Source organism: Candida oxycetoniae, assembly GCF_023343755.2.
Source record: "Candida oxycetoniae strain CBS 10844 chromosome Unknown scaffold23, whole genome shotgun sequence".
In the NCBI taxonomy this organism is placed as follows: domain Eukaryota; kingdom Fungi; phylum Ascomycota; class Pichiomycetes; order Serinales; family Debaryomycetaceae; genus Lodderomyces; species Lodderomyces oxycetoniae.
Window position 1 is genome coordinate 77,611 of NW_026055491.1, and position 14,551 is coordinate 92,161.

The 14,551-nt window shown below is 39.3% G+C and overlaps 4 protein-coding genes across 4 annotated transcripts; 1 reads left to right on the forward strand and 3 right to left on the reverse strand. All coding sequences in view use genetic code 12, as the record gives it.

Moving 5' to 3' along the window:
* Positions 1–26: 26 nt before the first annotated feature.
* On the reverse strand, positions 27–1,856 carry KGF56_004882 (serine C-palmitoyltransferase; the record flags this gene model as incomplete). Its single annotated transcript, XM_049326366.1, has 1 exon — positions 27–1,856. One exon carries the CDS (start codon positions 1,854–1,856, stop codon positions 27–29), a length of 1,830 nt encoding a protein of 609 aa, XP_049178061.1.
* Positions 1,857–2,530: 674 nt separating this feature from the next.
* KGF56_004883 (putative ubiquitin-protein ligase) lies at positions 2,531–4,984 on the reverse strand (the record flags this gene model as incomplete). The annotated part of the gene is made up of 1 exon (XM_049326369.1): positions 2,531–4,984. The coding sequence occupies one exon, from the start codon at positions 4,982–4,984 to the stop codon at positions 2,531–2,533; it is 2,454 nt and encodes an 817-aa protein (XP_049178062.1).
* Positions 4,985–5,849: 865 nt separating this feature from the next.
* Positions 5,850–13,214, forward strand: PRP8 (U4/U6-U5 snRNP complex subunit; the record flags this gene model as incomplete). Its single annotated transcript, XM_049326370.1, has 1 exon — positions 5,850–13,214. One exon carries the CDS (start codon positions 5,850–5,852, stop codon positions 13,212–13,214), a length of 7,365 nt encoding a protein of 2,454 aa, XP_049178063.1.
* A 63-nt stretch (positions 13,215–13,277) lies between these two features.
* On the reverse strand, positions 13,278–14,090 carry KGF56_004885 (uncharacterized protein; the record flags this gene model as incomplete). Its single annotated transcript, XM_049326371.1, has 1 exon — positions 13,278–14,090. One exon carries the CDS (start codon positions 14,088–14,090, stop codon positions 13,278–13,280), a length of 813 nt encoding a protein of 270 aa, XP_049178064.1.
* Between the last annotated feature and the right edge of the window lie 461 nt (positions 14,091–14,551).

Here is a 14,551-nt window from a genome sequence, read left to right on the forward strand (position 1 = left end):
GTCTTATATTTCTTCCTTTTCCTTCCTTAAAACAGAGGGTATCTGATAATTTCTTCGGTTAATTGAAATAAATCATTTTCGCTATTCAAATTCTTTATAACATGCTCAATAGCCGACGGCAAAACTTCTATTAAGCGGGTTAACTCTTGCTCGGAAACCCCTAAATTGATATTAACGAGCAAATGTGGCGGGTCCACAGGAAGATTTTCATGCTCTAAAATTAATTTCGATCTTGTTATCAATATACCTGCTTTTGCCAACACGTAGTCAATCATTTTTTGCAAAATGAAGCACTCAAAGTTGAAAAACTCATCGAAACGATTCAAATATTTAGAAGGTTTACCTTGAAGTACAAAAGTTGAGTTTCCATATAATAAAGGTAGGTTTAATTGCTCACGATAATTCTGGCTGAGAGCTAAATGGATTATAGGAGATTGTGGAGCAGATACAATAGTCATTGGCACATCCTTTAAACTCAACAACAAAGCATCATATGTGAAGCTCGTGAGTTGGTGAAGTTTGGTCATTAGTTTTGACTTACCGGTGCGGGGCACCAAATTCTCATTAATCTCTTTTATAGCCTGGGAGGTAACTTTTGCTGAATAAGGGGGCAAGGATGCACTGAAAACATAAGCATTAGAGGATATTCTCTGATGATGAATCATTGGTTCCACACCAACACAAAAACCACCTGAAGAAGCAAAAGAGGTTGCCATAGATCCAATGGTTATGGACACTTCATCCCTTGAAATTCCGTAATGCTCAGTCAAACCTCTTCCAGCATTCCCCAATACCCCAATGGATAAAGATTCGTCCAAGAACAACCTGTACTTGAACTTGTTTTTCAATTCAACAATTTTGGGTAGATTTGCAATGTCACCAAAGTTTGCAAAAAGACCCTCTGTGACTATAAATCTTCTCCTAATGGGCCTTTGCTTAGATAGCACCGGCTTTAATTGAGTCAAGATCAGCTCCAAGTGCACCATATCGTTGTGATCGTACCATTCAATATCAGCACGGCTAACAATTAATGCTTTTTGCAATGCGAGACTAACATTTCTGTCAACGACACACAAATCGCCTCTTTTCAAAAACGCAGGGATAACCGAGCCTGCAGTGACAAAGTCCTGGCCATATATGATTGCTTGTTCTGTACCCAAAAACTTTGCCAAGTCTTCTTCGAGTCTTACATGAACATCCTGCGTCCCATAAAAGTTGGGAGGACCACAAGCTCCTACACCAGCATATTCAATTTCCACCTTGGCCACCTTCTTGATGTTCTCGTTCTCATTAAGGTTGAGAAAGTCTAAAGAAGCGAGATTGACGATTAGGGGCAAATCGTCTTTAGATGCCATTGTGTTGGTATCAGCGCGTGTTGTACCCACTAGATGAACATGTGCGCCGTTTTGACCTTTTATTTCCGGGATGGCCGCCAACTGCCATCTTTCCAAATCGGTTAGTTCTTCCACGAGTGGCTCTGGCTCCCATTCATTACACAACTCATCAATCTCCGCTTGAGAAAATTTGACCAACTCAGATTTGTTTTCCTTCTTTTTTGCCGTGAAGAAATAGGTCAATGCAAACAAAAACAAGCAATATTCAAACAAGGATCTAATTGGATCATTCTGATACGACGACTTGATATACCTGATAATTATTTGTCCTCCAGGTAAATTGTCTAGTAAATTGAGACAATATAAAACAATCTGTGAAAGCGTGTTTTGCAAGATTTCCCAAGACTGCGACAACGGCGGTGGTACGGCTGAGGATAGGATATTGGATATAATGGTTGTAGTCGTCGTCGTAGTAGTAGTAGTCGTCGTAGTCGTTGTTGTTAAAATTGATGACGATACCATGGAAACCTCTAGTATGGAAATGAAAAAAAAAAAAGAAAAGGAAAAAGAAAAAGAAAATAATAAATCAATGCTGTTCAATGAAGCGACGGAGGAGTAGGTGGGTAAAGGGACGGAGAAGGACTGGAAACGGTAGTCTGGAAACTATATTAAAACTGTTCTCTTACTTGCAAATTGAGGAAAAAAAGTTTTAAAAGGAAAGTGGCCTGGTTAGTATTGTATCTACCTGTTGCTTGCTGAATTGTAACCTAAACCTACCGTTGATTCCAAAATACTTTTTTCTCGAGTACCTTTTCCAAGGTTGTTTTTTTTCTTTTTTTTTTTTTTTTTTTGTTAACAACCTATCATAAAATGAACTATTGACGTTGCGAATAATAAAAGTATGGTCACGTGAGAGAGACCATCTAGTTTTCGTTTTCAGAATAGGGCAGAGGTAAGGAGGGGGGGAGGAAGGAAAGGAGGAGGAGGGGGAGGAGGAGGAGGGTGGGGGGGAGGTCTAGTCTAGAACAGAGATTCATCGCTATCATTTGTTTCATTTCGAATTGTATTTCCAATTTGTCTCTGAATCTTTTATCTTTATTATCGTAAAATACATTTCTTTTTTCTTTTTTTCTCCAGTCTCTCTACTAGTATCGCTACAAAGTACAGTACTGTGTCGGCTTGCTGGTACCTGTCTGCTAAGGGATAAACACTTTGGAGACACCCTTGACCTCACTTCTACAACATACACATCCTTCTATCCCTTTACTGACCAAACTCAACCTACAGGATTCACAAATTGCAAAACACTTGCATGGCCACGTTATAATTTCTCTCATGTTTGTCTGACATATCACGCAGTCCAAAGATCTCTCCGACAGTAGCTGTTCCTTTTTATCTTGAGACTCAAGTTTTGAAGCTTGTCTTTTCATGATTATCAAATCGATGAGTTTCTGGCCCTCATGTCCATCAAATTGTTCCTTTACATTTTCCTCACTTGTATGCAATTTTTGATACTTTGACCTTGTGAGTCTTCCCTCATAGTTGAAATGATCTCGTATCATGTGCAAGTCTGAACTAGTTGAAAACACTTCCTTTAAACCTTGGGGATCAAATATCTCATACATTGGTGGTAACCTAACATCGGCTTCTTCGCGCGGATTTCGGTATTGTTTAATAGCACCACCAAAAACACTGCCATAGGTAGTCTCATCATAATCAACGTCCGACTCGTCTTCCAGATCATCTTTGGTTTGGAAAATATAATCTTCAGAGTTATCTGTTTCGCCAAAATCTGCACCCAAAAGTAAGGAAGCATAGTTGGATTCTAATTCCTCCGAGGAAAGAAGATTGACGTTAATGTTCTTGTTCTTGGCAGTAGAAGCTTGAGCTCCTCCATATCCAACTTTGTTTTTTCTCATGTGCTTCTTTAAAAATTTCGGGGTTTTCAATCTTCTTCTCTCCAAATTCTCCAAATTCTCCAGGCTGCTGTTGCTGTTGCTGTTGCTGTTGCTCTCGTCTTTGTGCAGAGACCATACAAAACTCAACAATTCTGGTACTAATTGAAGCATAAATTTGTCAACAACTAGACCATATATTAGTTGACAAAAATCAATCACAATTTTTTTGCAGTACCGAAATCTTTTCTCAAATACACTGTTTCGATATTGTGTGTTTTCTTGCAATGAATTTTCATTTCCTGAACTAAAGGCTCCAGATGAAGCAATCAGTTTGATGTTGGGCTTGCTTATGATATTGTCGTATCCCAAAACACTGGTCTCCTCAGCAAAAACTCTTGATGCATCCATACTTGCATATTTCAGTTTTGAAAAGTACTTGAGCCGTTGCCAAATACTGCGTTCTACCCACGTTTCGTGATCTAATGTCACGAGACTCAATTCGGTGATATAACTAGATTTTCCCGCCAGAGTTATTGCTAAAACCCCTAAATTCAATAAAGCCGTATAAAAGTCATCTGTTAGGCTTATATTCAAGTTTGACATTGGAGAATCCAACTCGTTTCCAAAAGCGTCGTCGTTGTTGTCTCCCTCCTCGAGCTGGTTCCTATCTTCTCGTGCAAATAAACTTGCATAATTGAGACCCTGAAATCTGCACCCATTAACCACAACAGCAGTAAAAAATATGGCACTGCTTATCAACACTATGAACACAATCAAAAGTTGTGGGATTAAAGTTGAGATCAAAATGACTGGGAATCTCGACATTTGCTTGTGAATAATTGAAGTCACAAAGTATCCTAAAAACCCAGTTCCAATAATAGTCAGCGGTATCAATCGTAGTCTATTGTTATTAACTATGGCTCCAATGTGGATATTCAAGTGATTCAAAATCAGAAAAAGAGAAGTCACGAGAACTTCTTCTGTAGGCCTCTTATAATGGTAGGAATTGCTGAAAAAAAATGCTGCATTGCTACTAAACTCTTGAAATGCTAACGAGTGTTCAAAAATGGTTGTACCGCTCTCAGTAAACGGTTTCTCGCCCTGTATTGAAGCAATGAATGTTTCAATAAATGACAGCAAACAAAAAGTCAAAAAAATAGGCCAATACATATCACTTGTAGGGCCTATCATCACTTGCTTCGAAGGTGTTTTCATATACTTGTTACTTTCAAAATGTGCTGCATCATATGTGAAAAATCTGCTAGGTATCAACCGGTAGAACCATTGAATAACTGAGGTTTCTGCGAGTCCCAAGTTTTGGTGTAGTTTTAGCACAACTAGGATAGTGTATAGCTGGTAAAGCAAAATCACAACCATCCCCATCCTAAAGAACAAAATGCTCAATTTTTTCATCGCCGTTGCCAGTTTGTAAGCAGCAAACAAGTTTCCATTTTGAAAATTCCGTCGCTGTCTGTTTATTGCCATTTGCTGATTGTGAATATTATTGGTCAGCGCCATTACCAAAGTCCTATTTAGCACAAATGCCATCACTAGACACGATAACCCGTAAATAGAACAACAATATTGGCTTATCGCGCCAAATCTATTCCATGAGACCTTGTTTAATTCAGACCGCACACTTTGCTCCCATACAGCATCTATTGCCGAAGACGCCAATTTAAAAATTGGATTGGCAGCAGCAGCAGTATCAGCTGGCTCTAAAGCATGTTGTAACACAGTGGAATTATTCATAGCTTGTTTCCCAGTAATTTTACTCGACAACCTGGAAGTTGGATGCGTTCCCAGTTTGGTTTGGTTCGATTCATAAGAGAGAATAAGAACGAAAAGCTCCAAATAAAGTCACTCGAGTAAATCGAAAGGTTATCACATTTGGTAGCGTGAAGCCTCCAACATCGACTAAATTACATATTATCGTAAAAAGCTTACAATTGAATAGGGCAAATAAACTTACAAATCTCATAGAGTTGTAAGAGAGGAGCTGCAAATGGGTAGAAGAATTACCGCTGCTTGATACATCTCTATAGCTACGTTTCACCCTCAGAGCTGAATCTCGACACTATCGAGCAGAGCGAGATTGTGGAGCAACACTTTGTACTTTGATACCTTTTCATAATGTTGACATTGACTGTCACAGACATTATTGATCAATGTTTCCAACCCTTCTCTTCTCTACTCACTACTCTCTACTATCTACTCTCTACTCACTACTCTCTACTCACTACTCACTACTCACTACTCTCTACTCACTACTCTCTACTCACTACTCACTACTCACTACTCTCTACTCACTACTCTCTACTCACTACTCACTACTCACTACTCTCTACTCACTACTCTCTACTCACTACTAAATTGAAGCCTATATCTAGTGATCCTCACCCAAGGTTATTCTTATTTCAAAGAGTGCGGTTTTAAAATGCCTTCTCCTAAATTGTATATCAATTCTTCTGCTTCTGCTTATTTCCAAGAGAGCGGTTCTACAAATGCAAGCTGAATCTCCGAGCTTTATTTTTCTTTTTTTTTTTTTTCACTCTTCACTAATGAAGCTATTAGCAATATATTGATTCAAAAGGTGATATCTTAGGTTTGGTGAAAGATGGGTAGGAAAGTACTACCACCGCCGCCTCCACCGCCACCTTCCGGGGCTTCTGGAGCTTCTTTGGCTAATGGCAAGAAACGCAAACTACTGAAACCTCCTCCTCCTCCTCCTCCTCCTCCTCCCTCCTCCTCATTTGGTCATCGTCGTCCCTTTCCACCACCACCACCTCCTCCACCCCCTGCTGCTGCACCCCCCTCATGTAATATATATGTGTCAACTGAAAAGTATAAAAGCTTTGTTAGTGAAGCTCCTCCAATGGCTAGCTTCACGAGATCTGACAAATTTGATAAACTGTCAAAAGAACCTGTCAAAGATTTACAACTTTCTTTGACAAATGAGGAACTCCTCGTTAGAAAGCGGCGATGGATCCAACTTCAAAAAACCCGGTTCAAGTCGAAATCAAAGGGAGTAACAACAACTGCAACGAAATCTATACAACCCAGGAAATTGGAAATGCCTCCGCAGCATTTGCGTAAAATCATGATTGATCATGCCGATATAAGCCTGCAAAGAGTTACTTCGGATAAAAGATCTCATTTGGGCTCACTAAAGTACTTGCCCCATGCACTATTCAAGTTGCTAGAAAATATGCCACAACCATGGGAACTGTCTAGAGAAGTAAAAGTGCTATATCATCAAACCGGGGCCATCACATTTGTCAATGAAATACCGCGAGTTATAGAACCAGTTTTTATTGCGCAATGGGCGGCCACTTGGACGGTTATGCGACGAGAGAAACGAGATAGAAAACATTTTAAACGAATGAAGTTTCCTCCATTGGATGATGAGGAAAAATTCTTGGACTGGATCGACAACTTTGAAGACCTTGAACTCCCACCTGCGATACGATCGAGAGAAGTTGAACAAACTGAAAGTTTGAGAGATTGGATTTATGATGAGAAACCATTGGTGGATGATACGGACGTTGTTAGTGGCTCTTCATACAGAAACTGGCAGCTCGATCCTTTAACTATGGGCAAGTTGTTTGACATTTCAAAACCGATTTTGACCACCTCAAATAATCCACATAGTGTGAATGAGCTTCTTACTGCCAAGAGCTTAAACGTTGCCTTACCTGGAGGACCCAAATTTGAGCCTTTGTTCAAAGAGAAGGCAAATAATTTACAAGAGGGCGATTTTACTGATTTCAACTCAATTGAAAAGGTAATTATTAGGACGCCCATAAAGGATGAATATAAGGTAGACTTTCCGTACTTGTACAACTCGTTTGTAAAAGCTGTCGCTTTATCTCCCTTCCAGCCAAATGCAATATGTGCTGAACAATTGTTTGGGAATGAGATAAATACTGTATCAGTGTTCACCTTCAACCCGAGATACGCACCGGTTATGAGGAGAAGAAATCGTGCTCAAAATTATCCAAGAATCAATCAGCAGCAGCAGCAACAGCAGCTTACTAGGGTAATATCAGCGGTACCCTTTTTTAGCAGAGACGTTGATAGTAGTAGTAGTAGCGAGAATGGTTCATTAAAGTTCACCGATTCCGATCAGGAGACGTTGGCAGCGGCGCTAGAGCTTTTTTGGGCACCGCCTCCTTTTAATCGTCGTGCAGGTAAAATGAAACGAGCAGAGGATGTTGCTATGACAAAGTCTTGGTATCAAAACCGTGCACCGAAACATAGTCCCCTTAAAACGCGTATTTCTTACCAAAAATTATTAAAGAATCAAGTACTTAATGTATTGCGGAAACGTAAAGCAAGGCTACTATCAAAACTGTCCAAGGATACTCTCATCAAGAGCTTAAAAGCAACCAAGTATTTTCAAGAAACACGCATTGACTGGTTGGAAGCGGGAATTCAGGTATGCCGACAAGGCTTTAATATGCTCAATTTGTTGATTCACAAACGTGGATTAACTTATTTACACTTGGACTACAATTTCAACTTGAAACCTACTAAAACATTAACGACAAAGGAGCGTAAGAAATCAAGATTTGGAAATGCCTTCCATTTGATAAGAGAGTTGCTTCGGGCAACCAAGATGATTGTTGATGCACATATACAATATCGTTTAGGGAATTTGGATGCTTACCAGCTAGCCGATGGAATTTATTACCTTTTAAACCATTTGGGCCAGTTAACGGGAATTTATAGGTATAAGTACAAGGTGATGCACCAGATACGACAATGCAAGGATTTCAAACATATTATATACCACAGGTTTAATAAACTTATTGGAAAAGGTCCTGGTTGTGGGTTTTGGCAACCAGCATGGAAAGTCTGGATATTTTTTTTGAGAGGTACCATTCCACTTTTAGAAAGATGGTTAGGTAACTTGATTGCAAGACAGTTTGAAGGAAGAAGGTATAATGATTATGCCAAAACAATTACTAAACAGAGAGTAGACTCATACTATGATTTAGAATTGAGAGCACAAGTCATGCACGATATTTTAGAAGTAATTCCCGAAGGGTTAAAGCAAAGCAAATCAAAAACAATCCTTCAGCATTTGAGCGAGGCCTGGCGCTGCTGGAAAGCTAATATACCATGGAATGTGCCGGGACTTCCCGAGCCAATTCGAAAGATTATTGAGCGATATATCAACGCAAAAGCGGAAGGCTGGATATCTGTAGCACACTATAATCGAGAAAGAATTAGGAAAGGGACGCATGTTGAGAAGACGGTAGTGAAAAAGAACTTGGGGAGATTAACAAGATTATGGATCAAGAATGAACAAAATAGGCAGCTTGATTTTGGAAAACATGGGCCATTTGTGTCCCCCGAAGAAGCTGTCAAAATATTTCAAAATACAGTGAATTGGCTAGAAAGTCGAAATTTTAGTCCAATACCTTTCCCTCCGATTTCCTATAAACATGACACGAAGTTACTACTCTTGGCATTGGAGAATTTGAAGTCAACATACAATGTCAATGCAAAGTTAAATTCAAACCAAAGAGAGGAGTTGGCATTGATAGAGCAAGCCTACGATAATCCCCACGAGTGTTTGGCTCGAATTAAAAAGCATCTTTTGACTCAAAGGATTTTCAAAGAAGTTGGATTGGAAATGATGGACTTTTATAATCATTTGGTTCCAACATATGTGATTGATCCTGTGGAAAAGATTACGGATGCGTATCTTGATCAATATTTATGGTACGAAGCCGATAAAAGACAATTATTTCCGAATTGGATTAAACCGGCAGACGATGAAATTCCTCCACTAACAGTATACAAATGGTGTCAGGGGATTAACAATTTGAAGGACGTTTGGAAAACCTCTGAAGGTGAAAGCGTTGTGATGATGGAAGCCAGTTTAAAAGCATTTTCTGACAAAATGGATTTCACTTTGCTTAATAGATTATTAAGGTTGATTATGGATCCCAACATTGCAGATTACATCACATCAAAAAACAATGTTAACATTAGATACAAGGATATGAATTACGTGAATCAATATGGACTTCTTAGGGGCCTACAGTTCTCGTCATTTGTATATCAATACTACGGTTTAGTTGTAGACTTGCTACTTTTGGGATTGCAAAGAGCATCTGAAATAGCAGGTCCCGTGCAAAACCCGAATAGTTTTTTACATTTCCAAAATATTGAAACGCAAACGGCTTCTCCTATAAGATTATATTCGAGAAAGTTGGACAAGATCTATATTTGTTTCAGATTCAGTGAGGAAGAAGCCAGTAGTTTGATTCAAAGTTTTCGAGAAGAGAATTCTGACTCTGAGCTATCACAGACCATTGGGTATAACAATCGTCGTTGTTGGCCCAGAGATTCCAGAATGAGATTGATACGACGTGACGTCAATTTGGGAAAGGCTATCTTTTGGGAAATGAGCTCACGTTTACCCAACTCGCTTGCTACAATTAACTGGGAAGATGTCTTTGCATCAGTATATTCACGCGATAACCCCAACCTTTTATTTCAAATGAATGGGTTTGAAGTGCGCATTTTGCCCAAAATTAGAATTGGAGAGTGCGAGTCGCTGCAAGAAAATGTTTGGGATTTGATTGAGTACAATTCTCAAGAAAGAACAGCTAAAGCCTTTTTGCAAGTGACTTCGGATGCAATTGACAATTTCAGAAATAGGATCAGGCAGATTCTAATGTCATCTGGCTCAAGTCCATTCACTAAGGTAGCGGCAAAGTGGAATACAGCTTTGATTTCATTGGTCACATATTTTAGAGAAGCGGCAGTTGCCACCCCTGCGCTTTTGGATGTATTGGTCAAATGTGAAACAAAAATACAAAATAGAGTGAAGATGGGTTTAAACTCAAAAATGCCTTCTAGATTTCCGCCTGCGGTTTTTTATACACCAAAAGAATTGGGTGGACTAGGAATGCTCAGTGCATCACACATTTTAATTCCTGCGTCTGATTTGAGATGGTCAAAGCAAACTGAGACTGGAATTACTTACTTTAGGGCAGGTATGACACATGACGAGGAGAAACTCATTCCTACTGTTTTCAGGTATGTAACAACATGGGAGAATGAGTTTATTGACTCTCAACGTGTTTGGGCGGAGTATGCGATAAAACGTGAGGAAGCACTAGCGCAGAATCGTCGTTTGACTTTTGAGGATATGGAAGGGAACTGGGATAGAGGTATACCGAGAATCAGCACGTTGTTTCAAAAGGATAGGCACACATTGGCCTATGATAAGGGACATCGTGTACGCCGAGAGTTTAGGCAATTTTCAACTGGGAGATTCAATCCGTTTTGGTGGACAAGCGATCATCATGACGGGAAACTATGGAACTTGAATGCCTATAGAGCTGATGTGATTCAAGCTTTGGGAGGAATCGAGACAATTTTAGAACACACTTTGTTCAAGGGAACGGGATTTGATTCTTGGGAAGGATTGTTTTGGGAAAAGTCTTCAGGATTTGAGGATTCTTTGAAATTCAAGAAGTTAACAAATGCACAAAGATCGGGATTGAGTCAAATACCCAATCGTCGATTCACATTGTGGTGGTCTCCGACTATTAACCGTGCAAATGTCTACGTTGGGTTCTTGGTTCAATTGGACTTGACTGGAATTTTCTTGCACGGTAAAATCCCAACCCTCAAGATATCATTGATTCAGATCTTTAGAGCTCATCTTTGGCAAAAGATTCATGAGAGCGTAGTGCAAGATTTTTGCCAGGTGTTGGATAAAGAACAGGAAGTTTTACTGATTGATCTAGTAGAAAAACAAGCTATTCATCCGCGCAAATCGTACAGAATGAACTCGTCGACAGCCGATATAGTCCTCACGAGTAATTACAAGTGGAATATCACCAAGCCTTCGCTGCTCAATGATAAGGATGAGGAGCCGGTTTTGTCTACAAAAAAATTTTGGATAGATATTCAGTTAAGATACGGAGATTATGACTCCCATGATATTTCACGATATGCAAGAGCAAAGTATTTGGACTACACAACAGATGGAACTAGCTCTTACCCGTCTCCAACCGGTATTATTGTTGCCATAGATTTGGCATACAACATGTATGATGTGTATGGGAATTGGTTTCCTGGTTTAAAGGCTTTAGTGAGAAATGCTATGAAAGAAATTATGAAGGCTAATCCCGCATTGTACGTTTTGCGAGAAAGAATTAGGAAAGGTTTGCAACTATACCATGCACAACCACTGCAGTCCTTTTTGAACTCCACCAATTATGCTGAGCTCTTTAATAATGACACGCAGTTATTTATTGATGATACAAATGTGTATCGTGTTACGGTTCACAAAACACTTGAGGGTAACTTAGCAACAAAGCCCATAAACGGATGCGTTTTTATTCTCAATCCCAAAACTGGTCAGCTTTATTTGAGGGTCATACACACATCAGTGTGGGCTGGTCAGAAGCGTTTAAGTCAACTCGCCAAATGGAAAGCTGCTGAGGAGGTAACTGCGTTGGTAAAGTCATTACCAAAGGAAGAACAGCCCAAGCAATTGATTGTTGCAAGAAAAGGTATGATGGATCCTCTTGAGGTGCACATGTTAGATTTTCCAAACATTTCAATCCGTCCGTCTGAGTTGCATTTGCCGTTTGCGTCAGTGATGAAGATAGATAAATTGGGCGATATTGTTTTAAGAGCTAATGAGCCGCGGATGTATTTATTCAATTTTTATGATGATTGGCTTCAAAGCAACTCGCCTTATACGGCTTTTTCTCGAGTCATTTTAATTTTAAGAGCTTTGACAGTGGATGCTACGAGTGCCAACCATATTTTGTGGGACCAACACACGGAGCAAGCAGAGCCTCATCGCATTTGGCCGGCGTTGACAAATGAACAGTGGATTGAACGCGAGGCTAAATTAAGAGATTTGATTCTTGATGAGTACTCTACAAAGTATAACGTGGACATTCAGGCTTTGACTCAGTCGGACATTCGAGACTTGATTTTGGGCCAAGACATACGTGCTTCTTCAATGAGACGCCAGCAAATTGCAAATATAGAAAATAAAAATGCCGAAATTGAAAATAAGGAATTAACTGCACAGAAGTCAACCACAACAAACATTCATGGTGAGAAGATTGTGACCGTTACCACTACAAATTACGAGCAAACAACATTCTCTTCCAAAAATGAATGGAGAAACAGAGCCCTAACTGCAAGTTCTTTATTCGCCAGAGCGAATAATATATTTGTTTCCTCAAGTGAGATAGTTAGTAACGACTCCTACACGTTCATTGTTCCGAAAAACATTTTGCAAAAATTCATCCAAATATCCGACTTGAGGATTCAAATCGGCGGCTGCTTGTATGGTAAATCGCCAATTGATCATCCAGAAATCAAAGAGATCAAGTGTTTAGTTATAGTGCCACAGTTAGGAAGTTCGAATTCTATTCAGTTCCCCAAACAAAAACCGGATGATGAAGATGGTTATTTGAAAGACCAAGGGTTGGAGTTGTTGGGCTGGATTCACAGCCAGTCCCAAGAAGTAGACTATATGACACCTAATGATATTACCACTCAGGCGCGTATGTGGGACGAATACAATCCACGGCATGTTTGCATGACAGCGTCCTATACGCCTGGTTCAATTACGTTGGCTGGATATGAGATGACTAAAGACGGATTTGAGTGGGGAAGTAAAAATACTGATATGCTTTCCGGTATGCCGGAGGGGTTCTCGAAAAGTTTTTCTACAAAGAGTCAGCTTGTCATGTCAGATCGAATTGCCGGGACATATATGGTTCCTGAGGACGAGATTTGGAACTATTTTTTTATGGGTGCAATATTCAATCAAAACGACTTGTATGCTTTAAAAGTGGATAATCCTTTGTCATTTTATGACGCATTGCACCGTCCAATCCACTTTGGCAATTTTTCGCGCCTAGACAATACCAGAAAAGTAGAAGAAGGAGGAGAAGAAGAAGCTGGTCAAGAAGATCTATTTGGTTGAGTGGATTTGATTTTCTTTTTTTTCTCACTCTTTTACTTCTATTTTTCAATACATGCATTTACTTTACATTTTGTGTTTGAGTTCGCCAGAAGTAAGTTTTTTGAATCTCTCCATTGGGATGCCCGACGTCCAATGTTTAAGTCCCCTGTATACTTCTTGTGAATTTGCAGCGGATATTGTTGGTTTATACATTGCTTTGAGCAATTGTTTATTTTGAAGAATGGAATCTGGGTGTAAATTTTCTATAGCATCAAGTAACTCTTTCAAAACTGTTTCATTGAATTCGTTGGTTGTACTAAATTTCCCCCCATAGTCCTTATTAATCATACCTGTTCTTAGCATATCCGAGCCTGTTATCCTTTTCGATAGTAACAACGCTTCTGCGGATTTGGACCAGCCTAACCTATTGAGTAAGGTCACCGAAGTTCCCCCCTCCGCTACAATTCCAATGTTGGTGAACGGAGCTAACAAAAAGGTTTTAGAAAGATCATGAACGTAGATCAAGTCACATAGTGCAACCATAGCAGCAGATAATCCTATAGCAAAACCATTCATAGCAACGGCCAATACTTTTTTATGATTCAAAATAGTCTGGACTAAATAGGTTTGCCTTGCAACAGACAAGTTTAGCCATGTTTCTATCTCAGAATCTTGTTTGCCAATATACTCTGCGTTTGCACCAGCTGAAAATGCCCTTCCTGTAGATTGAATTAAAGTAATAATAGTTTCGGGGTGTTCATTGGCATTTTCCAAGTATTTGCATATTTCATCGTATTGGGGGATTGTTAGTGAATTAAGTTTTTTCGGGTTATTTAACGTAATTATGGCTGCTTTGCCTTGCACCTCATAAGTTATCAACTCTTCCTGGTTTGACATGTTGGCATATATCTTTTAGATTAGAAAGAAGTCAATGGGCCAGAGAGTTTGTTTTTCTTGAGTCCTCTATAATAGAAAACAGAAATTTCAATGCAGAAACTCCAGCGATAAAGCGCAGATTAGTGCGGGGGAGGGGGGGTTAGCTAAAATTGCCCCCTAAGTTTTCCGCCAATTGCTGAAAAGTATAAGGCAGGAAAGGAGAACAAAGTGAAAAATTTTATACTTTTACTCTTTAAATACCATCTTTCCAATTTGAAGTTTCACAAACTTGGAGACATTATCTTTAAGTCCCACTTCTTGTGTTTATAGGATAGTATTGGACAGACACTGCTAGCGATGTTATATTTGAAGAGGAGTATGTATGAAGTAAATGCCTTGCTAACTAAAAAAAAAAAAAAAAAAAAAACCTCTTTTCTAATGAACCCTTGTTTAATCAAAATTTTGCTATACAAGAACACTCT